We start from the raw sequence: 10,113 nt of genomic DNA on the forward strand, positions 1-10,113 counted from the left end.
CGCCACCGCCGCCGCCGCCGCCGCCCCTACTGCCACCGCCGCGTCGGGCCAGCCAGAGGAGAGCGGGGTGGGGCCCTCCGCAGGCCACGCCCCCGCCCTTCTCTGGCCCGGGGTCGCGTCAGAAACAGCCGCGGGGCACCACGGGAGATAGAGTCCTCAAGCCTGGGACCTCCCCTAAATGAGCTGCCGATGCCCTACAATTCCCAGGAGGCATTGCAGCTCAAGGGGCCGCGACGAGGCTTCGGGGCGTAGGCAAGGAGTGCGCCTTTGCACGCAAAGGCCTAGGGGAGCTGTAGTCTGATTCCCAATCTCCTTGCTCTGAGCGGGTCTTCTCCTAGGGCCTCCTTGGGGGAAAAGATTAGGGACCCGCAGCCTGGGGGTGGGGCAGTCACCCGAGGTGGAGAGCTTACATCAGAATCAAGCTTTGCACTCCTTGGTTTGGCCCCTTAGCGAGATCCCAGACAACAGGTTTTGGACCTGGAGAGCTGCAAAATTCAGGGCGACTGGTCCCTCCAGCCGGCTGGCTCCGCCCCTGCCTCAGTTTCTTCCCCGACAGCTGGCGTGCCGTCGGGGTGAGTCAGGGCGAATGCCAGGGCGGAGGCAGATGGTGGTTAGCTTAATTACGGCTGTTATTGTTGCAATGATTATGCCACCTTTACCCAGTAGTCACTACTTTATTACCAGGCTGGTACCCTCCGGGGGCTGGTTTTAGCAACCCGAGACACCGCGGTGCCACCGACACGAGGCCCGAACCTATAAACCAGCCTTGCAGCCCGAGGGCTACAAGGATGCCCTTAGCGAGTATTACCCCTCCCCTTTGTTTTGAAGCCGAACCAATCCCGGCACAGCGAGTTTAGTTTTAAAATAGCCAGGCCGGTAGGAGGCGCCTGGCCCCTACTTGGGGCGGGGCTGGGGCTCGGGTTACGTCAGCCACTGCTAGGGCTGTGGCTGGGAGAAGTGGCTGGCAATAGAAACTTGGCCAAGGGCCCGGGATTACTGACTTTTGACTTTCTCGCCAAGCCATCTCTCTTGCTCTTTAGGGCTCTTGCAGTCGGCAAAGAATAAACACTCAGCGACAGAAAACCAGCGCACAAGACACTGGAAAGGCAGAGTGGAGAAGCAATTAGTGTTGCAGGGCTGGGAGTCAGGACGCCAGGGTTCAATTCCTAGCCCCATGGCTGTCCCATGATTCACCATTCACCCTATGTCCACTTCCCCTCTTTCACAAACATCGAGATGCTCTCACACAGCCAGGTAATAAAACGACCCTTCCCTCCAGGTCTCAGTTTTCCTTGGAAAACTAGAAGCTGCAACAGTGACTTACCTCTGGTGATCCTTTCAGGGGTTCAGACCTCGTGGAGTCCATGGCTTCCCCTCAAGACTACAAGGAGGGAGGTGGGTTACTTATCATTCAGTTGCTCTCCACAAGGCATAACTCCCCAAAGCCATGGAAGCAGAAGGACCAAAATCTGCAAAAGGGCCCAGCAGATCCAGCCAATTTTGCGGTCTTCAGTGGTTGAAAGCACGCATGACTTCTCTCTTTTCCACCCTATTCAGCGAAAGGAAGGTAATGCTGCAGAGGTCAACTCCAGCCAGGGGCACGACCCTGCCAGGAAAACTGCTACTTAGAGGCTGAGACTGAGGAACTCAGTAAGAGATCTCAAGAAGGATGGAAGTTGGAAGGGAGAGCCAAGACTATTCCCCCAACATTCTCACCACCACCAACTCTGTGTTCCCTTGATAACCAGGGCCTGCTGCACTTGCCTGATAACACTCATCCTCTCATCTCCTTGTGTCTTTCAATGACCCAACATACAAAATTTCACTTCATCCATCCCAATCCTCTTTTCTCCTTAGTGGAGAATTTCTTCTAAGAAATGGGAGGGGATAACCTATTCTGATATCCCATTCTTGAACAACCTAGCTTACCACGGACAGGAGTGAAGGCTGGCAGAGGAGTAGACTAAACAGGGATGACTGTCTAGGAGGAGATCAGGGTCCTGGGAGATGGAAGGTAGTAGATGTGTTTGGTTTCCTGGAGGGGTTGCTTATGAGGTGTTTGGCTATGGGATTACACACACACACACACACACACACAATTTTTCCTGGTATATAATTAGTCATTTATTCTTTGTGTAGAGTACCTTTACATAAGTTTTAAATTCAGGGACACGTGGGTGGCTCAGTTGGTTAAGCGTCTGCCTTCGGCTTGGGTCATGATCTCAGGGTCCTGGGATCGAGTCCCGAGTTGGGCTCTTTGCTCAGCGGGGAGCCTGCTTCTCCCTCTGCCTGCCAGTCCCCCTGCCTGCCACACCACCTGCTTGTTCTCTCTCTCTCCCTCTCTCTCTGACAAATAAATAATGAAATAAAAAAATTAAAAAAATTTAAAAATAAATTCAAAGTAGCAATCTTTCCATTTATACTTTCTTGGTTTTGTGTCATGCCTAGGGTAACACCACTGCTAGATTATGAATTATTCCCCAATATTTTCTTCAAGGAGTTTGGAGGTTTATTTTTATGTTTAGATCTTTAATCCATTTTATTATTTTTTAAAAATTTATTTATTTGAGAGAGAGAGCACGAAAGGGGGGAGGGTCAGAGGGAGAAGCAGACTCCCTGCCGAGCAGGGAGCCCAGTGTGGGACTCGATCTTGGGACTCCAGGATCATGACCTGAGCCGAAGGCAGTCGCTTAACGAACTGAGCCACCCAGGTGCCCCAATCCATTTTATTTTTTAAAAGATTTTATTTATTTATTTGAGAGATAGAGAGAGCTAGAGTGAGCACAAGTGGAGGGAAGGCACAAAGGAAGAGGGAGAAGCAGGCTCTCTGACTCGGGGCTTGATCCCATGATCCTGGGATCAGGACCTGAGCCAAAGGCAGATACTTAACCGACTGAACCACCCAGGCACCCCTTCAATCCATTTTTAAAAAAGATTTATTTGGGGCGCTGAGTAACGCTCATGTAAAGCTTTACCATGATCTGGATCCTGTTTGTCTGCCACAGCCTTAACTCTTTATAATTTGAACTCTTTTCTTTCCTTTTTAAGTTTTTAAAATTTATTTAGAGAGAGAGAGCGTGAGTGGGTGAGGAGCAGAGGGAGAGGGAGAGAGAGAATCTCAAGCAGACTCTGGCACTGAGCGCAGAGCCCCTTGCAGAGTTAATGTCCTGACCCTGAGATCATGACCTGAGCCCAAATCAAGAGTCCCTCACTCAACCTACTGAGCCACCCAGGCGCCCTTGAACTCTTTTCATTCCTTGAATGGAGGATGCTCTTGTCTCTCAAGGTCTCCAGGATACCTAAGCCCTCCTCTTTACTTTTACTCATCCTATAGGTCACAGTTTCCTGGGCACATTTCCTCTGGGACCACCCCGCTAGCTTAGGTGGCCGGTTCTTCTATCCACAGCCCGTGCACACCCCACGGTATATAATTCATCACATGGTATCGTATTTCTAGGCAGCAAACCCCTTAGGACAGCAACCGCCTTCTGCTTGTTTGCCAGAGGCTCCAGCACCTAGGACAGGGCCTGGCACGAAGTAGGTGCACAGTGAAGAGTGAACGCAGGAGAGAATGGGTGCGTGAGGGCGAGTGTCCTCTGGAAGGCAGACCTCAGTGGCTGAGAGAGCGTGGGTTCCCTGTGGGGGAAGGGCTCGGCGGAACCCGTGCAGGAGTGTTCGGAGAGAGCACCGGGCTCAAATCCCAACCCCGCCCAGCTTCCACCACTGCGGCGGCGCCGCGCCCCCACTCGTCCCAGTCGAGCCGGAAGTGGAGGCAAGGGCTTCCCATGATACCCCGCGAGGCGCCTATTCAAACCGCAAGGAGAAGCGGGAGGAGGTCGTGATGGCGGCTCCGGAGCCGGAAGTGCTGTGCCGGCCTGCAGTACCTGGTAAGGCCTGGGCTTCGGAGCTCGGGGAGCCTTGGGGACCTGTTTCTTCCCTACCGCCGCTATCCAGTCTTTTAGTCCATGACCCTTTCTCTGGCCCGTCTTCCTTGCCCCCATTTGCCGGCGTCCCTCCTGGCTCCCGCTCGGCTCCAGGTACTCCATCGCCCCCTCGGTCCTGGATCCCATTGGTTCGTCCCTACTCTGTCTTCCTCTCCGCGGCGTTCTGGATCCCGCTTGATTACTCTTAGTGTAAACGAATTTCCCCGGGTTAGGGCCTCCACTTTCTGAGCGGAGCCCTAGTCACGGCGTCCGAAATTCTCCCTCCCCCATTCCCATTCCCCATCCAGCCGTCACTGAAATCATCTTAGGCGACTGGGGTCTGGAATCTCCCCGCCACCACCCTCAAGGAGTTTGCGGAGGGAATGTGTCGGGCTGTCCCCTCCCCAGTACAAGGGAATGAGAAGACTGACTGGCTTTTAAATTTTTTGTCTCTCTTCTGTCCCTCTGCGCACCTACTAGATTTGGAATGGTATGAGAAGTCAGAGGAAACCCACGTCCCCCAGATAGAACTACTTGAGACTACCTCTACTCAAGAACTTCCCAACCTTTCGGAGCCCTTTCGCCCCAGAGACTGCATGGTGCCAGTGGTGTTTCCCGGGCCTGTGAGCCAGGAAGGCTGCTGTCGGTTTACTTGTGAACTTCTAAAGCATATCATGTACCAGCGCCAACAACTGCCTCTGCCCTATGAACAGCTTAAGCACTTCTATCGAAAACCTTCTACCCAGGTAGGCACAGGCTTTGGGAGAAAGCTGGTGAGGAGACTGTGACTGTACACGGTAGGCAGGTGAAAAGGGGTTCTGAGGAATCTTCCAGGCCCTGTCAGCCTCAACAGCTGTAAGGAATGTGTTTCAGCCGCATGGCTTTAGTTTCTCCCCACCCAAGTCTTTGATAGTCTAACCCTCCAGCATTTTCTCATTTTCTTTTTCTGAAACTGCTATTGTGTTGCATTTGGACTTGATGAACTGACCTTTTAATTTTAATGTCTTTTCTCCCCAGATGTTCATCCCTTTGTCTTTGTGGGTTTTTTTTAAGATTTTATTTATTTGATAGAGCACAAGCAGGGAGAGCGGCAGGCAGAGGGAGAAGCAGGCCTCCCACTGAGCAGGGAGCCCCGTGCAGGGCTTGATCCCAGGACCCTGGAATCATGACCTGAACCCAAGGGAGACGCTTAACTGACTGAGCCACCCAGGCACCCCCCATCTTTATTTTTATGTTTTACTTACTGGGGGACTTCCTTGACTTTATATTCTAACACTTTTATAATTTTCTTTGGCAATCATAATTTTTTTTTTTTTTAAGATTTTTTATTTATGGGGTGCCTGGGTGGCTCAGTTATTAAGTGTCTGTCTGCCTTCGGCTTGGGTCGTGATCCCAGGGTCCTAGGATCAGCCCTGCATCGGGCTCCCTGCTCAGTGGGGGTCTGCTCCTCCCTTTTCCACTCCCCCTGCTTGTGTTCCTGCTCTTCCTCTCTCTGTCAAATAAATAAATAAAATCTTCAAAAAAAAAAAAGATTATTTATTTATTTGAGACAGAGAGAGAATGAGTAGGGGTGGGGGAGGGGCAGAGGGAGAAGCAGACCCCCGCTGAACAGGGAGCCTGACATGGGGCTCAGTCCCAGAACCCTGGGATCCTGACCTGAGCCAGAGGCAGACACTTAACTAACTGAGCCACCCAGGCGCCCCTGTGATCATAGTCTTAAGAGCTCTTTCTAATTTTTTCCATGTTTCTTTTTTATACCATCCTGTTGTTTCATGTCTATATGATCTTCTCTTACTTGAGGATATTCATTATTGTATTTTTGAACTTTTACTCTGTTCAGTTTCTCAGTTTCCTATTTGTTTTGGTCTCTGACTTTCATGTTAGAGGCTTTTATTCTGTGTCTGATGAATATTTAAGAATAAATTAATGAAAGCTCTGTGTGCATGGCTGGGCCTTGTGAGCTGTAGACTTCACTCTGAGGATATTGGGTAGGAACCTAGTGGTCTCTTTGGAGGACTCCCAAAACATCAGTATGGAAAGTCTTCTCTCTGGAGAAGACTGGGTGGAGGAAATTGGGAGATGATCTAAGGGTCCTCACATGGGTTTTCACTCAATTCCTCTCTGTTCATTTTTCTGTGGTACCTAAATTGTCAATTCCTGAGCCCTTCTGGGGTTCTGCAGTGTGAATCGGTTTGCTTTTCATGGGGGGTTCCCTCTTTTAGCACTTGGTATTCAGCTCCCTTGAATTCTTCCATCTGCCTTCTCTTTTCCAGAAATTGTGGTTACCTTTGTCTGCTTCCCAGTTCTCTTTGCCCTTGGGAGTTCCCTTTCTTTCTCCCCTCCCTCCCTTCCTTTTTATCTCATTTAGTAGTATTTTAGATGGGACCACAAATAAGCATGTGTTTAATTTTCCACATTTAACTGGAAGACCAACTCCAGAATCACCTTTATTAATCCAGATTATCCTCATTTCCTGTTGTCACTCATGGCACAGCAAAGTCTGCCACCTGCCATGCCACCAAATCTCCTTGACTATTTTAGTTGCTTATTTCTGGATGCCCTCCTGCTTCAGAGTACTGTCTTTGCTGTTCTGAGCATGGGAAAGGTATGATTTTGTACAAAGAATGCATTTTCCTTTTTAAGTATATTGCCCTCTGATAAAAACCCAGTGTCATGGCCATGGAAACCCAGTCCCAGAAGTATACTGCATCCCCACAGGGTTCTTCAAAGGGCATTAGCTTCCCCCATCTCGTCCTTCCCTTTCACTGGTCTTTGTCCTCACAGGCCGAAGATGTGATGAAGAAGAAAGCTCGGGCCACCGCTGAAGTGAGCAGCAGGAAATGCCAACAAGCCCTGGCAGAACTGGAGAGCGTCCTCAGCCATCTAGAGGGTTTCTTTGCCCGGACATTAGTACCCCGCGTGCTTATCCTCCTTGGTGGCAGTGCCTTAAGTCCCAAGGAGTTCTACGAGCTTGACTTGTCCCGCTTGGCCCCCAACAGCATGGACCAGAGCCTGAGCACAGCAGCTTGTTTGCGCCGTCTCTTCCGAGCCATTTTCATGGCTGATGCCTTCAGTGAGCTCCAGGCTCCTCCGCTCATGGGCACCATTGTCATGGCACAGGGGCACCGGGACTGTGGAGAAGATTGGTTTCGACCCAAGCTCAACTACCGAGTGCCCACCCGTGGCCACAAACTGACTGTGACCCTGTCCTGTGGCAGACCCTCTATCCCAGCCACGGCCTGGGAGGATTACATTTGGTTCCAGGCACCAGTGACACTTAAAGGCTTCCATGAGTGAATGGGGGTGCTTCTTCATCGTGAACACAATGGCTTAAATGATCTTTGCCCCTGTGGCATCAAGTCACCCATCTCTTGCTTGGAGCTGGAGTTGCTTCCTGGTGAGAGGAATGTTCTGTCCTTCCAGCTGCCTGCCTCCCCTCCTTAGACTTCCTGGTGGGCTGGTTTTGTGGCTGTGGCTGTCATAATTATCACTGAACACATCTCTCTGAATCGAAGGTTGGTTTTCCCAGAAGGTGCTGGGTCAGGCATTTCTGTTCGGGTTGGAAAGCAAATGTGGGCCCATAGACAGACACTCTTATGGAAGTGGTCCTATTACGCTTTTTGCTGTGGTCTTTCAGAATTTTTACTAGGGACATAATGAAGTTGAATATAAAAAAAATGAATGGATTTGCATTAAATTATCCAGTAACTCTTGGCTTAAAGATTTCCAGGGTTAAGATTATTTTGTCTTTCTCCTTGGCCTCTTATGCTTCAGGGCTTCTAGGATTTTTTTTTTTTAACTGATGGTTCTTTCTCTTCATCAGCCCTAGGCCCATCTGGGAAGTGAAGGGACTTGGCTAAGGTTCTGTAACACTTTGATGTCAGAGTTGGGACTAGAGTCCTCATCAGCTACCCGCTAGCCTGACCTCCTTTCCTTGCCACATAGGGGTTTTTGTGATCATTACGGTATGTGTGCCAAAGGTCACACAGGGGAAAAGGGGCTGAGAGAATCGGCTGAGAAAGGAAAACTGAGAGGGCCTTTGCAAAGCTGCAAACCCGCGGGAACAGCTCCCGAGGCCAGCTGTCCCTTCGGGGATTCTGCCTAGCCTGTCTGCATTGCCGTCGTCTGGTGGCCGCGGGCAGTCCCTGTTGGCCACACTGTCCTTAGGCACACCCCACTCTCCCACCTGCGGCACTTCCCCTCAGCTGCGCCTCTGACTTGGCCATCCTGATCTTTGCTCTTCTCTGGCTTGTTGCCATCCTGACTGCTAAGCATTGATGCTTTTGTCCCTGAGAACACCTGCTTGTTTCTTGGAAGCAAGTTGAAGACAGAGTCCTTACCCTGCTGGTGTTGGAGATAGGCAGGTTTGTGTGTGTGTGTGTGTGTGTGTGTGTGTGTGTGTAAATGGGGACAGTATAAATATATACTATTTTTTATGTTTTACGAAGAATGTTTTATGGTAAGAAAACATAAAACATGGTTTAAATTTTATACTGTGTTTTAAGCACTTTACATACATGATCTCATGTAACAACCTTCCACAGTATGTGTTGTTCCCATCTTACAGATGAGGGTTGGGAAATAGAATAACTTGCCTATGTGGTGAAACCTGGATTCTAACCCAGTCCACCCGGCTCCAGAGGCTGAGTACTGTACATTGTGCTGTATGGCCTGTGTGGTTTTACTCTGAGATAAGCAGGCTCACTCTGCCAAAGGTGGTAGCATTGGAAATCTGCAGGACTCCCTTTCCTGGCTTCAGACCATGGTTCCTGACAAGGAAGCTGCCGGTAATAAGTGGTCAGTACATATGGAATCAGTGAGGACAAAAGGTTTGGGTGATTTTTGGTGCTGTGACCACTTGAAGCATATTCCACCAGTTAGAATTTCAGCTGGTTTTTGGTTTGAGGATACTGCATTACAAAAGAGGAACTGGGGCCATATCCTACTTGGGAATGGACAGGGTGAGGGCTCTACGGGGAGGAAGAGTTTTGGACAAGGGAGTTAGATTGTTCTGAGATGGAAAACACCTTAGGCCAAGTCAGCTCCCTCAAATTGTAAAAGCCTTCATAAGCAATGCCCAGATAATCAAAACAAAGTAATTATCTGGGTAATTTAGACACTTATTTCTCTCTTGGCTTGGCACGGGGGACCACGTCATTCTGATTGCATGAGTCCTCTCCAAAGGAATCCAGAAATGAAAAGGTCAGTTAATATTAACAACAGGCTGTTGGGCTCCCTGCTCAGTGGGGAGTCTGCTTCTCCCTCTCCCCCTGTTCATGCCCTCTCTCTGTTTCTCTCTCTCTCTCCCTCTCTCAAATAAATAAATAAAATCTTAAAAAATTCAACACATCCCATCTCTTTCCTTGACAACAGGCTTGCTGAGGCATCTGTTCACCTGTTTGACCTTGGCTGGGGACTCTGGAGTTGGATGTGACGTAGTCTCTAACCCAGGGAGTGAAAAGCCCCAGCTGCAGTAGGGTTCTGGCCTTTTCTACGTTGCTACCATTTGGGCCTAAAAGCAACAGTTGTAGGGCCGAGGTAGCTAAATGTAGGTGGCAGGTGATGTCATCCTTTTTGTACTTCTCTTCACACCCTGCTCCCCCAAGGTGTGGGCCTTGCCCCAGTGCCTAGGTCTCCATTTGTCACTTGGGTGGAATAGTCCTATGGAAGGGGTGAAGAGAGACATCTCATGAAGACTGAGGAGAATGGAACGATGGACCCCCCCCCCCCACTCTGTAGGACCTGGCTTGGGGTGGGGGTTAATTGTCTTAGATTCCTAGACTGTTAGAGCCAAGATCTCAAATTCTTTTCTTCACACAATTCTGAGGCCAAGAAGGGACACAACTGGAGTGAAATAATACAGCTAACGTTACTGTTGGGTTATTTTTCTTCCCAAGCCCTCATTGCATATACGGTGAGGACTCAATTATTCAACTCTTGGAAAGGCTCAGAAAAGGCAAAAATATCCATGGAACTGGGGACCTTCAATCCCACACGGTAGGCTACCTATGTTAGGGGAAACCACGCCGTTACCGTGACAGCAGAACACGTGCGGTCCCCAACGCGGGAAGGACCGAGGACAGGAGCCAGTGTGTGCCCAGACTTGGGGAAGGAAGGGCTGTGTCGGGAGCAGGGCGGGCCTGAGGTTCCGGGAGGGCGGGGCCGGGGGCGGCCGGGTGGGTGGAATCCT

The 10,113-nt window shown here is 50.1% G+C and overlaps 2 protein-coding genes across 2 annotated transcripts in view; both read left to right on the top strand.

Moving 5' to 3' along the window:
• The window catches only part of POLH (DNA polymerase eta), a 277,794-nt gene that overhangs the window by 45,806 nt on the left and 221,875 nt on the right, over positions 1–10,113 (top strand). The gene's annotated exons all lie outside the window — the stretch shown is intronic.
• Positions 3,736–9,268, top strand: MAD2L1BP (MAD2L1 binding protein). The gene is made up of 3 exons (XM_006748959.3): positions 3,736–3,887; positions 4,404–4,669; positions 6,708–9,268. Exons 1-3 carry the CDS (start codon positions 3,842–3,844, stop codon positions 7,218–7,220), a joined length of 825 nt encoding a protein of 274 aa, XP_006749022.1. The 5' UTR covers positions 3,736–3,841; the 3' UTR covers positions 7,221–9,268.

The sequence above is a fragment of the Leptonychotes weddellii genome, chromosome 8 (genome assembly GCF_054177405.1).
Source record: "Leptonychotes weddellii isolate Sample4059 chromosome 8, ASM5417740v2, whole genome shotgun sequence".
Classification (NCBI taxonomy): domain Eukaryota; kingdom Metazoa; phylum Chordata; class Mammalia; order Carnivora; family Phocidae; genus Leptonychotes; species Leptonychotes weddellii.

Excerpts from the sequence above, each read along its gene's own strand:
- MAD2L1BP (XM_006748959.3), top strand. The coding sequence starts at position 3,842 with ATGGCGGCTCCGGAGCCGGAAGTGCTGTGCCGGCCTGCAGTACCTG. Across the intron at positions 3,888-4,403 it reads GTGCCGGCCTGCAGTACCTG|ATTTGGAATGGTATGAGAAG; the intron begins GTAAGGCCTGGG and ends CGCACCTACTAG. Across the intron at positions 4,670-6,707 it reads ATCGAAAACCTTCTACCCAG|GCCGAAGATGTGATGAAGAA; the intron begins GTAGGCACAGGC and ends TTGTCCTCACAG.